The sequence below is a fragment of the Conger conger genome, chromosome 9, assembly GCF_963514075.1.
Source record: "Conger conger chromosome 9, fConCon1.1, whole genome shotgun sequence".
Classification (NCBI taxonomy): Eukaryota; Metazoa; Chordata; class Actinopteri; order Anguilliformes; family Congridae; genus Conger; species Conger conger.
This window is the reverse complement of record NC_083768.1, coordinates 14,496,797-14,524,563: the sequence shown is the minus strand read 5'-3', so window position 1 is coordinate 14,524,563 and position 27,767 is coordinate 14,496,797. Positions and strand designations below refer to the sequence as shown.

Genomic DNA, 27,767 nt, shown 5'->3' with positions numbered 1-27,767 from the left:
AACCAGGTGACTCCGTCTGGCTGTCCACTAAGGACATTCCCCTCCAAGCCACCTCTCACAAACTCTAACCACGTTTCATTGGCAACCTTTAAGATCCACAGCATCATCAACCCATCCTCTGTGAAGTTATCACTCCCCGCTTTGCTTAAGATTCACCCCACGTTCCATGTGTCATGTATTAAGCCTGTATCCTCTCACCCCCTATGTCCCCCAGATCCCCCACCCCCTCCCCCCCCCCCCGCATCATTGATAACCACCCTGCTTTTACTGTGAAAAAACTATTGAACATTCGGGCCGTGGTGTGCAATATCTGGTTGACTGGGAGGGCTATGGCCCTGAGGAGCGTTCCTAGGTAGCGCCCAGTCTCATTCTGGATAAAACCCTGATTACAGACTTCCATCGTGACCACCCTGACAAACTCATAGGACCGCCAGGAGTGGGTAGTTAAGGGGGGGGTGCTGTCACGTTTCATGTTTGTCATGTCATGTTTTATGTTTAGTTATTGTCTTGGTTATGTTTTTGTCATGTCACGTATTATGTTAGTCTAGTATCACCATGTTTTTAGGTTTCATGTCATATTATGTTTCATGTTTAGTTATTGTTACGATTTAATTGTTAGTCTTGCCATTTCATGTTATATAGTTCATTGTCATTGTTTTGCAAACTTGTTATGTTGTACTGTTCATTGATTTAGCATACACTTTTTCGTGTCTTTCTGCAAACCTTGCATTCCTGCTTTCTCTCTCCCTTTCTGTCACTCACACCCTAATTGTTTCAATTTCCCTTGTCTATTTACTAAATCTACTAATGCTAGATCAGGATTGGGTAATACCTACTAATCATGTTCATGTTACCTTCTTGTGCATGTCATTTACTAATTTACTAATGCTAGGGCAGGATAGGTTTATTACTAACGATTACTAATTACCTTGTTAACTTGTCAGTCCTCCACACCTGATTTCCATTCTCTTGCTGCTCTCAAACTAATTGTCTACACCTGTCTACACCTGCATATAAGCTCAGTTTCATGTCATGTCTGTGTGAAATTGTTTGCCTCCTGTTCGTCAGTGGCTTGAGCGGTTATACCAAGCCATTGTCTACCTGGTGTGAGCCAAACCTGTTTACTGACCAAAGATTATTGACTTCTGTTTTGTTGACCATTGCCTGCCAGTACCATGTCTTTGCCTGCTGTTTTTGTACTTTTGCCCCGCGGAGCAGACTTCGGTCATGACTCTTGCACTGTCATCGACCCTGAGCCTGCCTACCACCCGCCTGTACTTCTGCCCGGCTAACAGCTTTCCTGGCTACCGGACTTCCCGCATGGTGTACCGACTGCGAGACTGCCTTCTCCCTCGGTACTGGGCTTTGGTTTTCTGGCTGGATATTTATGTGTATGAACATTGCTTGTTTTTGACTACGCTCCCTGGATATTCTCCAAATAAAGCCCTGACGGAACTTTACTACACTACGGATTCTGAGTCGTGCATTTTGGGTCCAAACCCCCCACGCACCCGTCTCAGATAGCTTATAGATATATTTAGGGAGGGGGGGGGGGGGTGGTGGTGCTTGGTTTTATGATTATACCACTGGCAAACAGGGGCCCAAACATTGTTTCATTAATTGTGCAGGGATCTGGTGGCGGGGCCCATTGTCAGATCTTTTCATGGAGAGCAAAATCCCTGGTATGAGTTTGGGGCTTCTATGGAACAGAAATAATTCATAACTGTCTGTGTGGGTATGCCGTACGTTTTTTTTTTTGTTAACTTATAACACACACCTATTCCCAAGAAGGCTGCTGACAGAACAGTACTTGTATTGTGCCTCGGGAGTCATTTGGAGTTTTGTAATTCATTATTATTTTTTTAATCAGTGGTGGCTGGAGTCTTTCATGAAGAGCCAAATCCCAGGTATGAATTTGGGGTTTCTGTGGAACAGTAAAAGTAATGAGAACGATGAAATAGCAGCCCAGGTAATAGCAATGTTAACCCTCCAATTATGTTTGGGGTCAATTTGGCATTTGGCATTTGGCAGACGCTCTTATCCAGAGTGACATACAGTTGATTAGACTAAGCAGGAGACAATCCTCCCCTGGAGCAATGCAGGGTTAAGGGCCTTGCTCAAGGGCCCAACGGCTGTGCAGATCTTATTGTGGCTACACCGGGATTAGAACCACCGACCTTGCGTGTCCCAGTCATGTACCTTAACCACTACGCTACTGGCCGCCCTGACGCAAGTGCCATACCCTCTGGTATATAACTGCTCCTCGTGCTCTTGCGGCCCGTTGGCGTTCTGCTTACCGCCATTCCGGCCATCCAGCGGTTATTTTAACGGCCATTACTCATCTGAAGTGATTCACGTCTTAGTCAGCCTTCCAACACACATAAAACTTCCAATGTCTTAATGTGCACATTGTAAGCCAATATGATTGAAATGTACGATAGACACAGAAATGTTCCCATGTAAATCTGGCCCTTGGGACATTCTCAAAACTGAATCATACACCAATCAGCCACAAAATTAACATAAGCTGACTTTGTTTGATTGATAGCCTGTCGATATATTTAGATTACTTTCTTGTTATTCACTCGGCAACAAAACAAGTATATTAAACACATTACGCTCAACACAAGATAAACGCAAATATATCCCCATTTAAGGAACTATTGGGTGTTTATTAAAGTCATGATATAGCTAACCACATCACTTCAACTAGAAAACTTTCAGACAATGGCAATATTTTATCCTTAAAAGAGAAAGCTGCCAATTTGAACAGCTTAAATTACGACTCCATATCAGCAAAATGTTTCTAAGTGAGTACATTTTAACATTTGTTGTGAAAACTGGATGAGAGAGCTGAAACTCATACTCCCACTTCCCCTTCTGACAGGCAGATTATGTGGACACTGCAGATCGTGAGAACTGTATTCACTTTTCTCTGTCTCCTGACAAACTACAGAAAATTGTTACACTTGAGAGCTTGTAAGGTGTGGTCTTCATTGGAAAAATGGGACTCATCCATGTTTTGCTTGGTTTTATGATTATACCAAAGGTACTGGCAAACAGGCCCAAACATTGTTTCATTAATTGTGCAGGGATCTGGTGGCGGGGCCCATTGTCAGATCTTTTCATGGAGAGCCAAATCCCTGGTATGAGTTTGGCGCTTCTGTGGAACAGAAATAATTCATAACTGTCTGTGTTTTTAGGTCTGGTGGGTATGCCATACTTTTTTTTTTTTTTACTTAAAACACACACCTATTCCCAAGAAGGCTGCTGACAGGACAGTACTTGTATTGTGCCTCGGGAGTCATTTGGAGTTTTTTAATTCATTATTATTTTTTGAATCAGTGGTGGCTGGAGTCTTTCATTGAGAGCCAAATCCCAGGTATGAGTTTGGGGTTTCTGTGGAACAGAACATGAACCAGTAAAAGTAATGAGAATGATAAAATAGCAGCACAGGTAATAGCAATGTTAACCCTCCAATTATGTTTGGGGTCAATTTGGCCCATTACATGACATTAATGGCATTTGGCAGACGCTCTTATCCAGAGCGACATACAGTTGATTAGACTAAGCAGGAGACAATCCTCCCCTGGAGCAATGCAGGGTTAAGGGCCTTGCTCAAGGGCCCTGCTCAAGGGCCCAACGGCTGTGCAGATCTTATTGTGGCTACACCGGGATTAGAACCACCGACCTTGCGTGTCCCAGTCATGTACCTTAACCACTACGCTACAGGCCACCCTGACGTAAGTGCCATACCCTCTGGTATATAACTGCTCCTCGTGGTCTTGCGGCCCGTTGGCGTTCTGCTTACCGCCATTCCGGCCATCCAGCGGTTCTTTTAATGGCCATTACTCATCTGAAGTGATTCACGTCTTAGTCAGCCTTCCAACACACATAAAACTTCCAATGTCTTAATGTGCACATTGTAAGCCAATATGATTGAAATGTACGATAGACACAGAAATGTTCCCATGTAAATCTGGCCCTTGGGACATTCTCAAAACTGAATCATACACCAATCAGCCACAAAATTAACATAAGCTGACTTTGTTTGATTGATAGCCTGTCGATATATTTAGATTACTTTCTTGTTATTCACTCGGCAACAAAACAAGTATATTAAACACATTACGCTCAACACAAGATAAACGCAAATATATCCCCATTTAAGGAACTATTGGGTGTTTATTAAAGTCATGATATAGCTAACCACATCACTTCAACTAGAAAACTTTCAGACAATGGCAATATTTTATCCTTAAAAGAGAAAGCTGCCAATTTGAACAGCTTAAATTACGACTCCATATCAGCAAAATGTTTAAGTGAGTACATTTTAACATTTGTTGTGAAAGCTGGATGAAACTCATACTCCCACTTCCCCTTCTGACAGGCAGATTATGTGGACACTGCAGATCGTGAGAACTGTATTCACTTTTCTCTGTCTCCTGACAAACTACAGAAAATATGCCCACAGCGTATCATCATCCTCTCCCAGGCCAAACGGGGGCATCGGGGAGGGGGGATAGTTACACTTGAGAGCTTGTAAGGTGTGTGCTTATGATTATACCAAAGGTACTGGCAAACAGGGGCCCAAACATTGTTTATTAAATTGTGCAGGGATCTGGTGGCGGGGTGTAAGGGTAATTTTCTTAATTGATTCTTAATTGACAATGTGTGTCAACATAAAGACAATCACATGATTACAAATGACCTTTTAGTGATAATCCTTATTACTATTAGACCATTTTCTGAATTAAGTGCTTACTATGAGTCTTTATCTGTCTCTCTCCCAGCAGACAGACAGCCTTTGTCCTTAATATCTCTGCTTCTCAGCTAGCACATGGTCTTGCAGCAAGGTCAACAAGGGGTATTCAGAAGACAGACGATGCTCACCTGTGAAATGTTAAAAAGGGCATTTTTCCCTGGCACGGGGCCCATTGTCATATCTTTTCATGGAGAGCCAAATCCCTGGCTAAAATGAGATGTTTCTCAAAGATTTTTCATATTTATCGATAACAGACTAGTCTTTTGGGAGACAATAAGAATGTGACACACAAAGTATAATCATTTTGCATTTATTTATACTGTTGGGGTCAATTTCACCCCAAATGTCATAAGCGGTCATAAGCTCTTAATATTATAGGGGGGTTAAGTAGATGGTTTGTTTCTAATCAAGTCCTTGATCAGACTGAAGTTTTTGTTACTCATCCCTATGAGGTAAAGCAGGCTGAAGGTGCCTGAAAACAGTCTGACAGAACACTGTCTGAAACTACTGCCTGCCCTTATTGGCCAAGACCAAATTTGGGAATGGAGAACTTAACCTATTCTGTCGTTATCTAGTTGCAGTCAGACAAAAGCAAAATTATTTGGAACTTCACTTGCAGTTGAGTTGAGGGTGGGTGTTCTATCCAGGGCTTGTCAGAGAAAAGTAAAATGTAAAAAAAAAAAAAAATGACAAGCAATACCTGCCTCTGGAGAAATTAAAAGTGGAGCCTGCTCTTGTGATAACATGGTGTGGCCAATACTAGCCTTAGTCAGCCTTCCAACGCACATACAACTTCCAACGTCTTAATGTGCACATTGTAAGCCAATATGATTGAAATATACGATACAGACACAGAAATGTTCCCATGTAAATCTGGCCCTTCCAAAAGTAGGACAGGAAGCACAAAGGAAGAGTGATCACTGGGCATTGGCTAGCTGTAGGACATTCTCAAAACTGAACTGGGGGTGCATGGTTTTATGAGCAAACCAAAGGTACTGGCAAACAGGGGCCCAAACATTGTTTATTAAATTGTTCAGGGATCTGGTGGTCGGGCCCAATGAAGATCTTTTCATGGAGAGCCAAATCCCTGCTATGAGTTTGGGGCTTCTGTGGAACAGAAATAATTCATAATTGTTTGTGTTTTTTATGTCTAGTGGGTATGCCGTACATTTTTTTTTGTTAACTCATAATACACACCTATTCCCAAGAAGGCTGCCGACAGAACAGTACTTGTATTGTGCCTCGGGAGTCTATATGAGTTTTTTTTTTTATCAGTGGCGGCGATTTTTTGATCCATTTACCAGGGTGGGCCACTTTTTTTTAACAACAACTTTAACCTTGGAGGCTTAATACCTTATATAATAGAACAATAAAATAAAACAATAAAATAGTAAACATGTTGTCCCAAGTAGCCTACTTGGGTGCATGAATTTGTTTGTTGGACAAAGTAAAACGATCAATTAATTAAAATTACCCAAGATAAGGAGAGGCTTTAGATGGCAGGTATGGAGGATATTGGAATATACACAAAGGGATGAATACATTTCAGTTCAGCTTCTCTTCATAGGATCGAAACACAAAAGATAAGAGAAACAGAAAACCTGCAGCTCGCGCAATAGCCTGCCGTCTAGCAGAGTTCACTCAGTGGTCAATTTATTAGGTACACAAACTTGTAAATGCAAATATTTGAACACCATACTCGTAACAGTGGTAACAATAAATTGCAATTTGCCGCATTTTCTTTCGGTCATGCGAATCTCTAGCTATTGTTAGTGGGCTAGATGTAAGCCCACAGCGTATCATCCTCCCCCAGGCCGAACGGGAGGTGTGTACGCAGGTAGTTACTATCACCACTTGAGAGCTCGTAAGGTGTGGTTTTGTTTGACAAAACGGGACTCGCTTTGTTTGAGAATCAGTCTAGGCGCTCGGAGACGGCGAAGGTGAGCGCTTTGGTGAAGTATTTTTCCCAAGTCTACTTTAAAATGTACAATTTCCTAGGACAGGGAAATTAGTTTTTTACGGAGTCTTAACTCCATGCTATGAGCACCATAACCAATTCCCGGCCAGACCAGCCCAGCGCTAGCTCCACGACCGAGAGGCAAGCAGGCGGTAATAAATACTACCCAGATGGACGGATCCAGCGTCTTGGACCACAGCAAGACTATCGGGGGATATGGCGCGGGACATGGAGGGGGGCATGAAGGGTATGTAGCAGTTTTTCATTAACTATCAATGCGCGGCTGTAATACATGCTATGCACTGTACATTTTCTTCAAAATAACGTTTTTCATGTCGCCCTTGATTGTACTCTGTCACCTGTGTAATCTTGATTATGTTGGGGCACAACAATTTTTGTCTCATTTTGGTTAATTGAATTCGCTTAAAGTAAAAAGTAAGCATAATTAATAAAAAAATATGCTGTCACGTCTTTCATTTATTAAAATGAAATACCGGTAGCCAATTTTTTTTTTGTTATAGCTCCCCATTAGTTTTTGTGTGACAGGTGGTTACTGTCACACACGCATGGTCCCTTTTTTCTGGGTATTTCCACGTGCTGAAAATAACACTCATTCTATGTAAACATATTGATAATGTGTGGTTAAAATGATCATAGAGCAAAATGCAATGCAGTAAATTCCAGCCACATTATTATTATTATTATTATTATTATTATTATTATCATTATCATTATTATTATTATTATTATTATTATTATTATTATTATTATTATCCATCCATCCATTATCTTAACCCGCTTATCCTGAACAGGGTTACAGGGGGGCTGGAGCCTATCCCAGCATACATTGGGCGAAAGGCAGGAATACACCCTGGACAGCTCTCCAGTCCATCGCAGGGCACACACACCATTCACTCACACACTCTTACCTACGGGCAATTTAGACTCTCCAATCAGCCTAACCTGCATGTCTTTGGACTGTGGGAGGAAACCGGAGTACCCGGAGGAAACCCACACAAACACGGGGAGAACATGCGAACTACACACAGAGAGGCCCCGGCCGACGGGGATTCGAACCCAGGACCATCCTTATTATAATTATTATTATTATTATTATTATTGTTGTTGTTGTTGTTGTTGTTGTTGTTGTTGTTGCTGTCATTTTGATTATTATTATTATTGTTATAATAGTAGCAGTAGCAGTAATAGTATAGATAGAATCAGGAACTGAGAGCGGTCATGTTAGGAGACAGGTGTTTAGCAGCTTCATGACCCTCCTGAGGTGACATCCACCCTGCAGGCAAGAGTTCATAACACACAAGAATCTTAAAGGGGGCAGAATTCTCCATCAGTCGCAACTCCCTGCGACTGATGGAGAACAGGAGAGAGAGTAACACTGATTTATGGCATTATGCCCATCTGTTTCATGTGATCTACAAGTAAAAAAAGAATACAATTATACAGTAGGTGGAAACTACTGAGAAATGAAAGTATCTCTCCCTCTTCTCCTTCCATCTTTTTTCTGTTTCTCTACTTCCTCTCATTTCACTTTCCTTCTTTCTTTCTCCACCTGTCTCACTTCTTCACCACCTCCCTACGTCCATCTCTCCATCTCTCTGTTCCTCCCCCCACTCTCTCCCAGTATGGAGCAGGGTCGGGAGCAGCTGAAGATGATGGTCTTCAGTAAGAGCAGCCAGGGTCCCAGGGTACGGAAGAACCGGGGCAGCTCCATAGGACACGATGGAGGAGGGAAGAACTTCCAGGAGGCCATGGCCTGGATCACCCAGCAGAAAGTATGTCAACAGAGACCCTAATGACCATTTTCGGTATTTAAAAAAAACAAATGTTGTATATCTGATTCTCTGGTTTTACAAGGACTTGTTGCTCTCTTGACCCTTCCAACCGTACCCACATGGCACTCAAGCGTTAACTACTGTAAAATCCCTTGAGTGCCATGTGGCATTATACCTTTACAACCCATTAAAATGACTGCTATACTATTATTTTGAGCCCCTATTAAAGCCCGGCTAAATTTTCTCAACTGAAGCCAAAGTGGAGACACTTGATATTGGGCCTAGGGCTGAAAGGGTTAATTAGGCAGTGTTGATAATGGGCAATAATAATAATCCTCCTTTTTGCCATTTTAGGGTTTTTCTGTTACCTGCTCAGGGCTTTTGTGTTTTCTTTTTCACAACCTTTCTTTTTCTGTTTCTCTCCTCTCTCTCTTTCTTTCTCCCTTCCCCCTCTCTTACATACCATTTTCTTTCATTTTATCTCTCACACATTTAACTTCCTCTCTCCTCCCTGTTTTCACTCAAACTCTCATTATTTCCACTCATCAAAGCAAATTAATTTTTTTCTTTCAAAAAAAAGTTTCAAAAGTTTTAGTTTTCCACACACCGCCATGTAGACTGTTAAGTATGTTCATTTGTGGGCTGTGGGATTAGGGCAAGAGGCAGAACAGAAACTTCAGCTGTTATCAGAACTCAAACCAAGAAAGGATTCATGAGAGATAGCAAGGTAGAAACCACTACTATCCAAGAGAAACATCAGTACTCCTCTCACAATTGCAAAGAAACATCTGGATGATCCCCAAGCCTTTTGGGATAATGTTCTATTGAATGATGAGTCGCAAGTAGAACAAGTAGTATAATTATGTGCTGATAAGAGTCTGGGGAGTGAAAGGCTTTGTGTTGCCATCTAGAGGCTTGTGATTAGAACAGTAATGCTCAGATTAATTAAATCTAGTGCGCTGAGCTCCAGCCCTAGAGGGCATTGAGGTGCCGGAGTTCATCTGGGAGACTACTTACTGTAACTCTGTGTCTCTCCCCCATGTTCTGACCAAAATAGTGCATCAATCCCCTTTTGGGGGGGGGCTGTGAGGACTTAATTATTATTTTAGTAATGCACGGTGTCAAAAATCTTACACAAATGAAAGGCCTCTGTTAATTTAGTTGTGATATTACATTAGCTTTAAATTAAAAAGTTGCCGTGTGTGTATTGTTGAATGAAGAGGCGGGTGTTTGAGTGAGTTTGAGCTTCCTATAGTAGAGAGCCCTGCTGAAAAAACTGAAGCTAGATTTTCAAACAGCTGGTAGCTGGTTGACCAGTTCAGACTAGCTCCCAGCATGACGTGGTTTGACCAGCTCAAGCTATTTTTGAAACTGCTGGTCGACCAGCTCATACCCAGCTAGACCAGCTTTATGACCAGCTTGGCCATGCTGGTTAACCAGCTCATACTCAAGTAGACCAGCTTATGACCAGCTTGATCAGCTCAATTGAATTTTCAAGCTGGTTGAGCTGGCATAGCTGGGTTTTACAGCAGGGAGTTTCCTGCTGACGGATGCTCTGTGTGCCTCTGTGTCCTCCACAGCGCCTGATAGAGACCTCTCCCTGGGGGGATGACCAGGACACCATCGAGTGGCAGATGATGAAGCACGACATGTTCCACAGCTCCATCCAGAGGAGCCTGGAGATGGAGCATGCCCGGACTGAGCTGGTACAGTCACCGGGGGGGGGGGGGGGGGGGGGGGGGGGGGGGGGGGGGGCATTGTCCATGAACTGTGTATGTATCTCCAAAAAAAAAGAACAGCAAAAACTAAATTCATTTTCCATTTACTAGTGAGCATTAGGGCTTCTTCATTTGTGTTATCAGTGGAGTGTGTAGAGCTGGAACTTTCATGTGAAAATGTCACTGACTATGTGTTTTCTTGGCTTGAACAAGCGTTTGCTGTTTTAATTGTCTTGAGATATAAGAGAAGTTCTGTCCCTGGATTTCTTATCAAACTCTGAACAATTTAATCAGCCCAATTATTTATTCTAAATGCTCTAAATGTTGACTGTGCTCCAATGTAAGAGGGGGCTAACCTGCATTCGGCCATTCACAAAATGTCTGCCAGACACAAGCTGGTCCTCCATGACCTTTCCTATATAGCTAGATGTCTCACAGGCCCCAACCCCTGGCCATGTCCTTTCTTCAGGAACTGAAAGGAGACCAATTGTACTGGCATTTTCTGGAGCAGGAGTGGGACGCTCTACAGGTGAGCAAAACTTCCCAAATCCGCCAGCATCACTGACCTGGGGGTACACTGCCATACAACTTATTTATATAGCTATTTTTATACCACTGTTTTTTGATAGCTGTTGCCATCGAGGAAGAGCAATTCCAAGGTTGACTCTGGTTTGTTGGCTTGTTGTTTTGCTTCGCTGTACTTGTGCTTCTTCACCTCTGCCATTACAGTAGCTAGCTGAAAACACTCAGCTGAAACCTCATCCCACCCTACAGACTCTGTACATACCCACAGCTCCCCACACAGAACAGAGTGTCACACCCAGAAGCTCCCAAGAACATCTTAGAAGAAGAAATATAGGCAGTGGAGCAAAGACAGATTGCCAGTGCATCATAAAAATGACTGCATGATTATTTTATATTTTCAGGGAAAAAATCCTGCATAGTGTGCCTTTAGATGCTGTTGAGGTTGTATATCAACACCCATAACTACTTATTTTAACAGATTGTTATATTGTATTTTAGTTACAATATAAAATTTATTTTAAAATGACAAATACAAATAATTGCCCTGCGATGGACTGGCGACCTGTCCAGGGTGTATTCCTGCCTTTCGCCCAATGTATGCTGGGATAGGCTCCAGCCCCCCTGCGACCCTGATCAGGATAAGCGGGTTCAGATAATGGATGGATGGATGACAAATACATTTATTTGTCATTTTACTGAATGACTAAATCCATTCATTCATCTGTATATTGATGAAACTTTTCAGAAAATGTCCTCGAGCAGGCACAACCAGCTTCGAGACCGATCAAAGATCTTGAAGGATATCTCTGAGGAGATTAAATGGGTGGAGGAATGTATGGAAGAGGAGCTGGTGTTTGACTGGGGTGACAAAAATATTGACAACTACATCCCCAAGAAGCAGGATAGCTACTTGGTAAGAGTTCCCCATCCCAGAGCCACCTGCCTTTAACCAGGCTGCATCCATAATTACATACAATCCAGGTTGACCAGCACTGACTCGATACAGTGTAAATTTTTAAGTGGTTTAAAAAAAAAAATCCTTTTTTTTCTTTTTCTCAGAGGCTGATGCGTGACCTGGAGAAGAAAGAAAAGGATCTAAATAAACTCTTTGAAAATGTGGAAAACGTTCGGAATCACCCTGCTGCTGATAAGATTATGGTACTATAGGTTGCCTGACCCTCTCCTAACCTCCTTATGTATTTTGAGGACAGGAAAGCATCCATTAATTTTATAACAGAACTATTTCAAAGAAAAGCAAGACATTCGTTTTAGCAAATGAAAGATGAATTTACTATGATGGTTTCCAAAGGGTGGGACTAATACAACCAAAAAAACAGTGGACGTACTATAGTTTACACTCTGAAATCATTGAGCCACCCTTGTCACCCTCTCAGAAGATTGAACTGCTGAACCCAGGAACTGACTTGTCTGGACAGGAAATGACTATGTGAATGAATGATAAATGATCTCTAATGAGGATGGCAGACCTCCTCTGTCAATCCATAGGCCCCTGTGTTAGACTCGCCTTCAGAGTGAATGACTCCTGCTAACCCAGGCTTGCTCTGTTCAGGCCAACAAGGACAGTCTCCAGACCCAGTGGAGCTGGCTGCTTCAGATCACCAAGTGCATCGACACACACCTGAAGGAGAACGCTGCCTACAGCCAGGTAAGGCTTCCGTCCCAGCAGTCAGCCCCCACCCTCACTGCCTGACAGACAGCTGGCATATCAGGGTGGTTACTGGATCAGCCATTTCTCAAGAAGTGACAAACCTTTCTGTTTCCGTGACTCATAGTTTTTCAAGGAGGCAAACGAAATGCGTATCAAGCTGCAGGAGGAACACGAAAACATCCATAAGAGGTATACCTGTGACAGAGACACCCCACTGGAGAAGCTTCAGGACCTTCTCAATAACTTGGAGGTACAGCTGCTTATTGCATAATCAATACTGAATGAGCATGATAATAATAACCTTCAGTGTGTAGCTGGATATGAAGTACACACAGCCAATGGCATGTATTGCGTTTGGTACACCTGATCAAAATATTTTATTTTCTTCTTACACAATCTCTCCTGCTGCCTTTTAAAATATTTTGCATTTCAAACCAGAAACACGTGCTTAGTATGTGAGTTTGATGGATTTCATGTAAATGACTGTTCATCCATGTGAGGGAAAAGTTGTATGTGAAGGACGGGAAGACAAAGTTCTCAGGAAATGAAAATCTGGCTTGTGACTGATCTGGAGTCAGTGGTGGGTGACACAGGCCTGTGTGGTTCACAGAGAGAGAAGGAGAAGATCATGAAGAACAAGTGGCAGGTGCAGCACCTGGTCAACAAGTCCAAGAGCATCGTGAGACTGAAGCCCCGCAACCCACACGAGAAGAGCAGCAGTCCTGTGATCGTCAAGGCGCTGTGTGACTTCAAACAGGACCAGGTCTGACACGCACACACACACACACACACACAGACACACATGCACTCACACATACACTTGCACACACACACACACACGTACATACAGACGTATAGCACATGGACTGACCCTCTTCATCTCTTGTTCCCTTCTCATCTCTCCATCTCTCGCTCAGTCCTCATCTCTCCATGAGCAGACGCAGATCCTGAAGGGTAATGAGGCCATCCTGAACGATAACTCCCAGCGCAGCAAGTGGCACGTGACGGGGCCCGGGGGTTTGGACATGCTCATCCCCTCCGTCTGCCTGCTGGTGCTCCCTCCCAACCCCCTCAGCATCAGCCTGGCCAACAAGTAAGGGTCAAAAACCTGTACCCAATCTCCCCATATCAGTCTGGCCAACAAGTACTGACTGTGGAGGATTGTGGAGGACTGTGGAGGACTTTGTAGTTTCCTCCTCCCGTACGGCAAAGAATCTTGGGGTGACTCTTGATAACTGCCTCTCCCTGGCTCCACAAGTATCCTCCACTGCCAGAACCTGCAGGTTCTTTCTGTTTAATATACGCCGCATCCGTCATCTCCTGACGGAGAAAGCCACCCAGCTCCTAGTCCAGGCGCTCGTCATTTCCCGCCTGGATTACTGCAACTCCCTCCTAGCCGGTCTCCCAGCGTGCGCCATCAAGCCCCTCCAGCTGGTCCAGAATGCTGCAGCCCGCTTGATCACCAGTCAGCCCAGGTCGGCTCATGTCACCCCGCTTCTCATTGGCCTCCACTGGCTTCCTATTGCCGCACGCATCCGATTCAAGGCCCTAGTGTTGGCATTTCAGGCTGCTAAGGGGACTGCCCCACATTACATACAATCCCTGATCACTCCCTACTCCCCAGCTAGACCACTCCGGTCTGCTAGCTCTGGTCGCCTTACGATTCCCTCTCTACGGGCACCTGGCGGTCGAGCTGCACGTTCACGCCTGTTTTCCGTTCTGGTTCCTCAGTGGTGGAATGACTTGCCTACCACTGTCAGGACAGCAGAATCCCTCCCCCTATTTCGACGCAGACTCAAAACACACCTCTTCAAACTTTACCTTAGTCCCCCCTCCTGATTTACCCCGCCCCCCCCTTCTGATACCCCTATCCCTGTCTAACCCCCCCCCCCCCCCCCAAAAAAAAAAAAAAATATATATATTTAAAAAAAAATTGCACTTATGATGACGACTATATGTTTAGAACAGCAGTCCAGGTGTATTTTTCTAGTTCTGGATGTGATGCTTTGACTTGTGGTAGAACCTATGCACTTGTAAGTCGCTTTGGATTAAAAGCGTCTGCCAAATGACTAAAATGTAAAAATGTAAATGTAAGTAAGGTTCAAAAACCTGTACCCATCAACCCTATATCAGCCTGGCCAACAAGTAAGGGTCAAAAACCTGTTCCCAACCACCCTATATCATCCTGGCCAACAAGCCAGCCTCAGAAACCTGTACCCATCAACCCCATATCAGCCTGGCCAACAAGTAAGCCTCTAAAGCCTGTATCCATCAACCCCAATCCCCTGAGTATCAGCCTGGCCAACAAGTAAGAATCAAAAACACTTTGGTTCCCCTGTTTTCAAATGGCCCCAGTGGGTGCAGCATACATTTAATTGCTATATCTGCAAAAAATTCTCCAGTTTAAAGAGTATGTCGGACTATGTGCAGACTCGCCTTGAGCTCCCTACAGCATCTTGCTCTTGCTACACAACCTCACAGGACCTTTGTCTTGTTTCCTCCCGCTTCCAGGACTGAGCAGCTCTTTGAGACCATCATGGGGATCTGGAACCAGCTGTTCATCAACATCAAGAGCCTGATATCCTGGCGCTATTGCATGAAAAACATTGAGGTCATCGAGTCGCTCACCATTACCATGGCGAGTCTCCCAGGGCAACCCTCCTTCCTCCTGCTCAGTTGGGCCCCTCATGCACCATGCACCCTAATTCCTCCATCACTGGAGACAGAAAATCTCCTGATTTTCTTTCAAAGTCCCTGGTGTTTTTGCCTCTTTTTTCCCTCTGTGACCACCAAAGTCTGTTTCCAGTTTCATTCCCTCATTATTTGTTCCACATGTGTCATTTTGTGTCTCCGCCTCCTCACTCCTTATATATACTTCCTTCCGCCTCCTCACTCCTTATATATACTTCTCTTGTCAGTCAGCTCACCTGTGTCTCATTATCTGTCAATCACCAGTCTATTTAAACCTGTCATTTTTAGTTTCTTGTTGCTAGTTCATCTTTCTGTTTTCTGTTCCCCACCCCGGTTCTAGCTCCCTGTACCTGTGCCCTGTGCCCTGTGCCCTGTACCTGTGGCCTGTACCTGTGCCCCGTACCTGTGCCCCGTGCCCTGTTCTGTTTGGTCCCTCTCCGCTCTGTTCAGTTCTGTTTTTGGATCTTTTGGTTTTGAACTCCGCTTGGCTTTTTCCAACTGTTCTTTTGATTTTTGGATTTGTACTTTTTATTTTTTTTATTTTTATTTTTTTTCTGTCTCCTCGGTTTATGAACTCTGCCTGTCCCACGATTGCACTCTGCCTGCCACATGTACCTGTCTGCCTGGATCTTGACCTTTGCCTGTTTTCTGGATTGCATCCTAGATCTGCCCCCCTGTGTCATTAAACCTGTTCTTTTCCTACCTGAGTCTGCATTTGGTTCCTCTGTCTCTCCGTACCTGACACTATACATTTAATGTAATGTGAAATATTACATTTCTTTATGACTTTTATTTCATATTCAGTAAATACTGGCTGATGTTACCATGTGCTATCTTGTTAGCTTGCTTGATTCATTTTATGTAGCCAAGTAGGCTAACAAAGAACCAACTTTAGCACAGTTTATGGAGTTAGTCAGTAAACAAGACAAAAATGTGAACTTGTGTGGAAAAATAATTGAAATTAAAAATCACCAAAGTCGTCTGTATAAACTGTACTCCAGTTTACTACTCTGTACAAGTCTCTGTTTCTTCAAAAAAGCAGAGAGATGGTGTTCCAACAAAGAGGAGGTGCCGTTGGACTGGGTGACTCCAGCTGGTTGCCACTTCCACTTTAACTACACTGCACTTTTCTGCCGTGTAAAAAATGTTTTTTTTATTAACCACAGCTAGCCAACATGCGGCCGGAGAAGTACCGAGAAATCATCAAGAGCCTGGATATGAGCTACCTGGAGTTCCGGCGCAGCTACGTGGGCTCAGAGATGTTCACCAACGAGGACAAGACGCATATAAAGAACCAGTACCAGTATGCTTTCGAGAAGCTGGTGGGGCTGCCCACTTACGGTGAGTCTGTTTCCCACCAACTGCCCGACGGCTAATCTATCCCTTCATTTAGCTTTTTGGTAGACACATGGTGCAAAATAATACATTATATTAACAGTGTAATTTCAGTAAACATCTCTTGGTTTAATGACCCTCAAATCACAATCTCACCTATTTTTGTATATTATTTGTCTATAACTTCAATACCTGCGATGTTGAGGGGCATTTACTGTTTATGGGTGTTAAAAGTAGATGGAAGTCTGCTGTCCGAGCTTCATACCCTGCAGCAGAAGCTGGAGAAGGCCGAGTCAGGCCTGACCCGGCACATCCACATACCCCTGGGGGAGAACAGCTTCCACGAGTGCTCCCAGCGCATCGTGCAACTGGAGGTACGCTATAGTCCTCAGCCACAGGTGTCAAACTCCAGTCCAGGAGGGCCCCAGTGTCTGCTGGTTTTTGGGGGTGTTCTTGGCACCAGTTGTGCATTGAAGTAATTGATTGGCTAAAGTCCATGCACCTTGTTTTCAAAGCCTTAAATGGCAGCTGATTGAAAGTAGGCCACAAAAACCCAGACACTGTGGCCCCCTTTGTCACCCCTGTGCTAGGGCTTGCCAACTCCTGGGAGGAGCCAATTAAGCCATGCCTCTCAGGCCACACCCACTGTTAGCTACTAGTCTGTTAACTATCCTTTGCTGTGGTCAATTTTGCTCTTGGAAATGTGTCCCTCAGTATTTGTAATGTACTTGGTTTAATTAGTCATTCAGGGTGTCTAAATGTATATAGTCTGATGTGGGGTAATGTATTTCAGTTTGTGTTCATGGATTGGGAATTACAGGGCATCAACCAGGACTTGGACACTATCCGTGAGGAGTATGTGAAGCTGAGGGAGAAGATCCAGCTGGACGGGATGAAGGACACAGACATGGCCGAATTCCTACGCTCTGAGCTCGACCTCATCAACCAGAAGATAGTGAGCCTGGAGGGCATCTCCTCCTCCTACATAGAGAGGTGGGAGCAGTGGCACATCTGCATCCACTGCAACTTTTTTCCCTGGAAAGCTGTGGATTCAGCCAGCACTTTGGAGATGATGTGGAATGGAAAGGGCCAATGGAATGACATTTACATTTACATTTTAGTCATTTGGGAGACGATTGTAAATCAGGAGGGGTGACAAAGGTATAATCTGAAAAGGTGTGTTTTTAGTCTGCGTTTAAATATTGACGGCAGGTAGTGCGGTCTCAGTTGAGTGGCCACTCTTGAAGCCGGACTGGTTGGGATCGTGAAGATTGTTCTGGAGAAGATAAGTTGACAATTGGGACCAGGCCGCACATTCCTGAGTTTTAGACAGAAAGGGAAGAAGAGAGACAGGCCCGTAGTTGAATGAGCCAATAAAAGAAGGAAAACTTGTACAGTAAAGTGTTACTGTATGTTCTATAGTTTGTTATATTGTATAATGTATTGTGATATTGTAAGAAATTATAGGTTCTACCTTCTATGCATAGCATTGCAATGCTCTTACCATTTAGAGTGACTGACAATATAGGATAAATGAAAGTGCATTCACATCATTAATATGGCAATATGTACATTTTATCAAGACTTGGCTGTATCTGCATTCTGTTTTTTTTTGCTTTCGGTCTAATATGTCTTCAGTCTAATATGCATCAATTAGTTTGAGAAAGTTGGGAGTGTGTATGTGTGAGGAGCCGTTAACCTTGTGTCTGAGCCTCTGGCGCCCCCTTTCTGCAGGCTGAAGGCACTGCAGGCTCTACAGCAAAGCCTGCTCCAGGTGGAGGACATTGTGAAAGTAAATGAGGCCCGTCTGACCGAGAAGCAGACCTCCTCTCTGGAGCCGAGGCAGCTGGAGGACTATTGGGCCGTTCTGAAGGTAGCCAGCCTTTCGGTCATGTCTGTGTCTGAGCCTACAAAGCACGACTTGTGCCATACACGTTTCTATGCCATTACATTACATTACCTTAATGCCATTTGGCAGACACTCTTATCCAGAGCGACCTTAGTGTGGCTACACCAGCGATCGAACCACCGACCTTGCAGTTCCAATCCTGTACCTTAACCACTACACTACAGGGTGCTTGTGTGTAGTGGTTAAGGAACAGAAATTAAATAAGCAAACCCAAAGTGGTTGTTATATATTGCTATGGTGTTGATGATGATAATGATATTCATGATGATGTCAGTGATGATAACAGCGATGATGATGATCATTGTAGTTGTGATGATTTTAATTATATTGAAGAAGGTGATGGTTACAAAAATGAAAATCACCACTCATCATAGGCAGGGTCCAGTGTCTTTCCTGTGTTTCTGGAAATGTCTTCAAGCAGTGCACTCCATGCGTCTTACCATTGTGTATGTACAGAAAATGAAGCAGGATCTGGACCAGAGGGACAGCCTAAAGAAGCTGGAGTTGAAGCTTGGTAATGCTGAGCACTGGAATGATCAGATCAGCCAGTCCTTCCACAAGTGTGATGTAGACCTGTTCAGATACCGGGAGCAGGTCACCCAGATGAGCACCCGATGGCGTCGCATCCTGTCCCAGATCGACAGCAGGTCAGAGGGACATACAGCAGCCACACCTGCCTGCTTGTGCCATTTACAGTTTATGTGTATCTCATATAACAGAGATATTCTGGACATAAGACTAATATCACATACTGAGATTGTACTGTATGTCCATTATCTCATATACTGGACATAGGACACGTATCACATACAGAGATCATGCTGTATGTTTGTTATATCATAGGTAAGAGTAAGTTTAAACCGATGATAGCCTACAAAAAATTCAGCTTGAGAATAAACAATACAGTTAAACAATACAGTTAAACAATATGGCTGGCTATTCCCAGGATATAGAACCGTATTCCAGAGTTCTAGTTTTATGAACAAAAAGACCACTCTCGTCAAACTTTGGTCATGTTCCGCATGATATGGGACCATTTTAGTCAGGATATGGGACTGTGTTCTGGGTTAGAGTGAGAGTTTGAGGAATAAACCCTCATTGTGTTCACACTGTGGTTCAGGGTGAGGGACCTGGAGAAGCAGCAGCAGCATCTGCAACAGTACCAGCAGAGCAGCGCTCAGGTCAGCGGCTGGATCTACAACACCCAACAGAAGCAGGACTCCCTGCTGTCTAACAAGTTATCCGATGTCAATACGCTCATCGAGCACCTCAACCAGCAGAAGGTACCGGAACAAGACCTCTCTCCACATGGAAACAATTAAGTACACGTCCCACTGTTCCAAAGGAATACATGAGTGCCCTCTGGAAATACATATCATTTTGCTAAACATTTTTAATTTTAAGAAATATACAATGTAAAATCAGTATTGAGTTATCCCTTAAAAGCTGTAGAGTGTAGCAACCACACACCCACATCAATAGCCCTGAGAATGGTTGCTGTATGCAACCATCCGCCTTCCCTGGGTTTCCAGAAATTCTGACGGGATCAAGGAAATTCCGGGAAAGTCTCAATGAAAGTCTGTTTTTAAGGAAAGTCTGTTTGTGGAACGTTAGTGTCTAACTGTTTGTGTATGTTTGTGTGTGTGTATGTGTGTGTATGTGTGTTGATTTACAGATGCTCTACTCTGAAATCAAAGGAAAGAAGGACAAGGTTGACGATGTTGTGCGGGATGCGAACACCTGTGCATCCTCAATCACAGTGAGCCTTTAACTGCGCACACCATTCATCACTTAAACCCTCTTACATGGAGACCACTCTGATCACAGTCTCATGTTTATGAATCATGTTAAAAATAAATAATAGTAAAATTTATGTTACATATGCTCTGTTCAAAACTATGTACAGAGGTATGCACGATATATACCGTACTACACAGTTGTGTAAAACAATCTACGATCTTTGTGTTCTAATGAGGTTGCTTGTGAATTCTGGGATATGTCGTTTGTAGCATTCGGGCATGTGACTTAACAGGTCTACATTGGTGTGTATTGCAGGACTACGAGCTGGAGCTGGCCTCATACAGCGCAGGCCTGGAGACACTGCTCAACATCCCCATCAAGAGAACCATGCTGCAGTCTCCAGCTACCGTTGTCAGGGAAGAGGTAAGCTTACCTCTTGCAGAGACAGTACAGAGAAGTATATGGAAGAGAAAGAGGTCCTGTGTACGTTTCCTGCACCATTACCCAAGACTCCCGGGGACCTATGTATTTTATTTATTTATATTTATGAACCTTTATTTATACAGGGTAAGTTGACTGAGCACACATGCACACAGCAATGCCCTTTTAATGTCCCCCCATGTAGCCTAACCTGCACGTCTTTATACTGTGGGAGGAAACCTACAGAAACATGGGGAGAACATGCAAAGTCCACACAGAAAGGCCCAGGCCAGCATTCGCACCCAGGACCTTCTTGTTGTGAGGCAACAGTGCTATTCACTGTGCCACTGTGCTGCCCAGGCTTGTGTAATGAGAGACCTGCTGTCCTTCCTCCAGGCTACTGACATCCAGGCCAAGTACATCGAGCTCCTCACCCGCTCAGGTGACTACTACAAGTTCCTGGGGGATTTGCAGAACATGGAGGACTTTGGGCAGAGTAAGGTACAGAGTGGAGACAGGGAGTAAATAATTGTAGGGCCAGGGCTCTTATATATTAATGCAGGAAGGATGACCTGCCTGACATTTTGTAAAGAATGTTAGCCATTTTCCAGATAAAAAATTGTTTCAAGCATGTCTTTATAATATGATAACATACAATTCTAATGTATAATACATATTATATACACTCAGGGTGGTCACACGAAATATTGATTTGATTTAGACTTTTCTTCTGTTCACTCACTTTGCATTTTGTTACTTGATAAAAATAAACGATTAACATTTCTATTTTTGAAAGCAATCTTATTTTACAGCATTTTTTTCACACCTGCCAAAAACTTTTGCACAGTACTGTAAATTCAATATATCTACTCACTAAACATTTAGCAATCTAATCACTTAAACTTTACAATTATAAGATACATATGTGTAAATGACGCTAGCTTCCCTGATCATTTGTGTGTGTTATCACACAGCTAATATGGCTTCTGGCTCAGTATTGGTCCCAGACAAACCAGTACCTGGCGGACAGCCTGGCCCGCTACCAGCTGGATTCCAAGCAGGAGTTGCGGAGTCTCCAGGAAAGCCTGGACAAAGCCCTGAGGGACTACAGAGCTGCCACAGAGAAGCTGGACAGGCTGACCGCCGAGCTGAAGGCCCTGCAACAGCAGCTCACCCAGGAGCAGGCACAGGTCCGAGAGGTCAATATCCGCTATGAGATGCTTTACAAGACCATTGAGGAGAAGAGCAAGATGCTCAACGACCACAGCAGCGAGATCCAGAGGCTCCAGGGCATGACTGAGTCCCTGACTAAGGAGCGACTTAGGGTGGAGGAGGAGCTGAGGGCCCTCAGGCAGGTGAGTGATGAGCTAAAGGAGGGGAAGGAGAATAATGACCCCCAGAACTCCACCTATATACGGAAGGAAAGGGACAGGTTGAAAGCAGGAAATGAAACAATCCTAAAGCAAGCGGCTGTGTTATTATTTGAGTTATTATGACATTTTTTCCAAATTTGGACCACGGCTGCTTCCTTATGGATTTTTCCGCTTTTTTGTCTCATTACAAAAGAGCACATGCGTGGTGGCATGCATTTGAATAATTTGTGAGGTTGCTGCATTTTTCAGCTGTCAAGCAGTTGTCACTCGTAGCTTGCAACCTCCATGGCATTTCATCATACAGTGTTTTTGGGGGTTATGTCAAAATTAATGTGATTTCAGATTAATTCCTAAACTAATCTGTAGAATGTGATCATACAAATCCTGGAATAGCAAGCAGAAATGACTGCTTTATATTTACTTTCATGACATGCCACTCAGGACACCTGTTTGCTTGTTTAATTGTCTTGTACATACCCTGTTGCAAAAAACAGTTCAAGTGAGGTTTTGAAACAGCTGGTAGCTGGTATTTCAAGCTGGTCATAGCTGGATTTTACACCAGGGTAGTATCTCTGCCTGTTTGTGCTGGAAGAATGTGCATCATTCTTGTCAAACCCCAGCAATTCAAAGTGGATAAATGTTGGCATATTCAAGGTTATACTGTGTTGAAATGCCAGTTTGAATACATTGCCATTACCTTCATTTCGATGTGACGTATTACAAATTTAGACTATGGAATGAGAGAGAGAGGAATTACCTTTAAATGCTAACATTGATGTAATTAGAACAATGATAGAGTATGGATATCAGAAGAGCCCTATAAGCCTTTGCTCTTATATCTTGAATCTTCAATGAACTTAAAATGATTGTAACTGTCATCACTCTTTTTTTAAATTGACATACATCGGGCCTAATGCAGGAGTTCCAGATGTGCTACAAGGAGCTCCTGCAGGAGAAGAAAAGCCTCAGGATGGTGGAGCAAGTGCAGGGGCAGGTCCAGAAGAATGAAGATGAGCTGAATCAGCTCCGGAAGCTATATGAGCTGAAATATGATACTGAGAAGGTCAAGACGGTGCAGGAACTCACATCCCTTCGGAGTGAGATTGAGAAGCTAACGGCCTTGGAGGACCGCAACAAGGGCCAGCGGCAGAGCTCTGAGTGGGTAGTATCTGAGCTGGCCCGGATCAGAGATGAGCTAGAGAAGGGACGGGCCCAGAAGAATGAAGATGAGCTGAAGCAGCTCCGGAAGGTTGTTGAGGAATGGAAGAGCCAATATGAGCGGAAATCTGATACTGACAAGGGCAAGTTGCAGCAAGAACTCGAATCCCTTACTAGTGAGATTAAGATGCTAACGGCCAAGCTGAGGGCCTTGGAGGTTGGCGACAAGAAATGCAGCCATACCACCACCTGCATATCCTCATTTGAGGTGCAGCTACAGACCATCAACAAGACTGTGGAGCAGGGGCTGACCCAGAAGAATCATGACATTGAGATGCTAACAACCAAGCTGCAGAGCTTTGAGCAGGTAGTGTCTGAGCTGGCCCGGATCAGAGATGAGCTAGAGAAGGGACGGGTCCAGAAGAATGAAGATGAGCTGAAGCAGCTCCGGAAGCTATATGAGCTGAAATATGATACTGGGAAGGTCAAGATGCTGGAGGAACTCACATCCCTTAGGGGTGAGATTGTGATGCTTACGGCCAAGCTGGGGGCTTTGGAGGTTGGCGGCAACAAATGCAGCCATACCTCCACGTACATATCCTCCCTTAAGGTGCAGCTACAGACCAACATCGAGAAGGTGGAGCAGGAGCTGACCCAGAACAATAAAGAGATTGAGATGATAACAACCAAGCTGCAGAGCTTTGAGCAGGTAGTGTCTGAGCTGGCCTGGATCAGAGATGAGCTAGAGAAGGGGCAGGCCCAGAAGAATGAAGATGAGCTGAAGCAGCTCCGGAAGGTTGTTGAGGAATGGATGAGGCAATATGAGCGGAAATCTGATAGCAGGTTGCAGCAAGAACACGAATCCCTTTGGTGTGAGATTAAGATGCTAATGACCAAGCTGAGGGGCTTGGAGGATGGCTCCAAGAAATGCAGCCATACCTCCACCTGCATATCCTCCTTTGAGGTGCAGCTACAGATCAACAATCATGAGATTGAGAGGCTAACAGCCAGGCTGAGGCTCTTGGAGGACTGCTACAGGGGCCGGTTGCAGATCTCTGAACAGGAATTGTCTGAGCTACAACAGAGGGAACTTAAGTTGTTCCAGAAGCACCTGGAACATTTAGAAGAGAGAATAAAGGTTCACCACCATGTAATCACTAACAAAGAGATGACAGTACGTGGAATCCGTGGATGGGTCTTCATTACTGACCTGGTAGAGTCCAAACTCCTCAACTCCTCAGACGTCCAGAAGATTGCTCAGGGCCAGCTCACCATCGAGGATATTGAGAGCAAGCTAAGGCCATACCTACAGGGGTCAGGCTGCATCGCAGGAATCTTTCTTGAGAAGGAAAACAGGACCCTCCCCATCTACCAGGCTAAGAAGGAGGGCCTTCTCCGCCAAGGCACCTCCCTAGTGCTTTTGGAAGCACAAGCTGCCTCTGGTTTTATGATTGACCCCCTTAACAACCTATTCCTGCCTGTGGAGGAGGCATGTGAGAGGAACCTGATAGGTCAGGAGTTTAAGTCCAAGCTGCTGTCGGCTGAGAACGCCGTCACAGGCTACAAGGATCCACACACAGGCGACATCATCTCCCTCTTCCAGGCCATTGAGAAAGGCATCATAGAGAAAGGGCATGGAATCCGCCTGCTTGAGGCTCAAATTGCCAGCGGTGGTATCATCGACCCCAAAAAGAACCACCGCATTGATGTGGACGAAGCCTTTCGCCGGGGATATTTTAACAAGGAGATGAATGACATACTGGCCGATGAAGGGGATGACACCAAGGGCTTCTTTGACCCCAACACAGAGGAGAACCTTACTTACCTGCAGCTGATGAAGAGGTGCATCACTGATGAGAAGACCGGCCTGGTTCTACTTCCCCTTTGGGACAAGAAGGAGTCCAGGATTTTGAGGATGCGGGAGCAAGAGTGCGAGTGGGAGGGAATCATCATCTTGGCAGCCGATAGTTCCATCCGCCTGGTGGTGGTGGATCAGAAGACTGGGAAACGGTATGACATCCAGGACTACCTGGACAAGGGCTTGCTTAGCCAGAGCACCATTGATCAGTACCACTCTGGGGCACTCACCCTCACCGAGTTCGCCGACCAGATCCTCAACAAGAGTAACATGGACTTGTCCATAACTTCCACTTGTGCAGAGGATGTTGCCATGGTAGAGGAGGACAACGGGAGGAAGATTATCCAAACCACCACCACCACCACCACCTCCAGCCTCTCCTCCACCAGTTGTAGCACTAGCTCCAGCTCTTAAAATCTTTTCACAGTGAGAAACTGGTTAATTGAAACCAGGGATAGAAGGCAGGTGGGGGGCGGTTGGGACATTTATGATCATACAATATTTAGGCAAGCTTAGGTGTAGACTGGTATCATGTAGTGGTAAGAATAAAAATGCTTACTTTGATTTAGCACAACTTATATCCAGCTTCTGATGTTAATGCATTTCATGTGTTTTTTTTCACTGATGAGGAATATGGGAATATTGACATTTTTATTTTTTTAAGTGGGAAACTGTGGCATAGTCCCTAGGGCGGCCACCAGCTGTACGCTAATATCCCCAGTACTTCTGTGGGTTGAATTCCCCACCATGACACTTTTTGCTCTGTGTTTCCATCTCTATCTGTAACCCTCTCTGCTTTCTCAGTCTTAATAAAATGGAAAATATATGTATATGAGGAAGGCACGCTGTTTGCTCTCCTTTTTAAAATAAAATACATTTAAATGTATGAGAGAGCAACATTTTCTATGTTTAAGCACCTTTGGAGGAGGTTCATTTTTATTGTACTGCTTTCTCTGATCATTATAGCATAAAAATGTTAAGTGCCGTGCCTTTTCTATGGAGCTGCACACTCTAAAACACTACTGTTACACAATGAACATGGTTCAGTTTCCTAGACGTAGCCAAACTAACCAAACACATTTACGCAAATGCACTTCTAGTGTTTGGTGTGCTTTTGTATGTATTAAAAAATGTTTTAAACAACTAACAAATTGAGTGCAGTGCATCATTCATGTTTTTTTGTCTCACTTATTTCTTGATCAAAACCATCCACCCTCTTTTAATAGACTTGAATGAATTCTCCCTGGCAGTGGCAAAAGCTTAGTTTAAATTTTGCTTATTATTGTTGTTTAGGGAGTCAAACTGAAGTCTTTGAGGGCCACATTATCAACCACAAATTAAGCCTTAGCAGCAAACTGTCAATTGTAACCAATCATCGGCTGATGAAAACAAATGAATTGGCCTTCTGCTGCTGAAACACTGAAATCCAGCACAGTCATCTGTGATTTTGGTAGAATTTCTGTTATAGTTTGTACAGATGATTTTTTTAAAGAAGTATTCTCTTAAATGAATGCTGGTGTAAGACATACTTAATGCCATATTAAGTACTACATGGTCTCAACACTTTTTTACCTTGCTTGCTGCCAGGTGAAGAATAAGCAGTATCCATTATACAACTGTATGTACCATAGTCTATTAATAGATGACAAAAATAGAATACAGACCCGCTATCCCTCTAGGGTGTTTCAGCGAACTTATCCCTGGTTATGGGTATGCACTTTGTTGTACGTCGCTCTGGATAAGAGCGTCTGCCAAATGCCAATAATGTAATGTAATGTAACAAATAGGAAGCATCAATTCTGGCATTACAAATTATAGTGATCACTACCTTGGCCAGGGAGAGGGTCACTTGAATGTTACAACTTCAAAGTCAAATGTATGCCTTTAACTGCAGATACAAGTACAGCATATTTCTTTTCTGTTTTAGTTTTATGGGAGGGCTTTTACTGAGGGTATCCATTTTTTTAAAGTGATTGACTGACTGGCCTGCTAAATATCCTATCAGGTGGAGATTAAGGTAAAACAGCTTGTCAGGTCACGTAGTAATTCATTTTTGCACTAGGTGGTAACACAGTTTTGACTTTCAGTTCATTATGGAAAAGGTTTGAATATTGCCAGGAAAACCCTGACCCTGGTCCAACTCTGACTGATCTATGGTCCCTTTAAACAAGGCAATTCAGACATTGCTCATAGTATGGTGTTCAGGACTATGCTTGTTTTAGAATCAAAGGGAACTCAGTGCTGAAGAGATGTGCAGGGCTGTGTTGCGCTGTAGGATACCCATCCAGACAGATGGCTCGTCAGTACTCCCTTTACACATCAATCAGCCTCTTCCTCTGGCTGATTAAAATAACAGATGGCACCGCTCACTTCCTCTTTCCTGTAACGAGGGAGCAAACTCCATGCAGCAAAAGCTCAGCCCGGGCGTGCATCAATCATAGACACAATCATAGAGGGGATGAGTTGTAACAACTTAAATTAATTCCTTAAATGGAACAATTTGTTTAAATACCCCCCCCCCCTCTCTCTCTCTCCCTCTCTCTCTATCTCTCTCTGTGTGTCTGTTTGAATGCATGTTTGATGGAAACAGATGAGCAGTACATAACCGATTGACTCTTCACTCACAAACCTCAACCAATCTACCAAAACAAGAGTGATGCAAATACACAGTACAATATCCAGTGTTAAATCAACTCTTAACAGAGTACATATGATCCCAGTCTGACTCATATGTACTCTGTTGCTGTAGGTCAGTTGTCCAGTTTTCATTATTTGTACAGGTCCAGTGTGTGGTCCTGACCAGTCCTAAGTAATTGTTTGAAAAAATAACCGTTTGTAATGAATTTGCATCTCAAC

The 27,767-nt window shown here is 43.8% G+C and overlaps 1 protein-coding gene across 1 annotated transcript; it reads left to right on the top strand.

Moving 5' to 3' along the window:
- The first annotated feature begins 6,892 nt into the window (after nt 1–6,892).
- LOC133137557 (desmoplakin-A-like) lies at nt 6,893–25,923 on the top strand. The gene is made up of 22 exons (XM_061255889.1): nt 6,893–6,969; nt 8,365–8,515; nt 10,096–10,221; nt 10,703–10,762; nt 11,504–11,671; nt 11,818–11,916; nt 12,329–12,424; nt 12,552–12,677; nt 13,038–13,190; nt 13,366–13,520; nt 14,939–15,065; nt 16,285–16,459; nt 16,691–16,827; nt 17,274–17,446; nt 18,188–18,326; nt 18,819–19,009; nt 19,483–19,645; nt 20,038–20,121; nt 20,418–20,525; nt 20,919–21,023; nt 21,497–21,877; nt 22,815–25,923. The coding sequence occupies exons 1-22, from the start codon at nt 6,893–6,895 to the stop codon at nt 25,323–25,325; spliced, it is 5,505 nt and encodes a 1,834-aa protein (XP_061111873.1). The 3' UTR covers nt 25,326–25,923.
- Nucleotides 25,924–27,767: the final 1,844 nt, after the last annotated feature.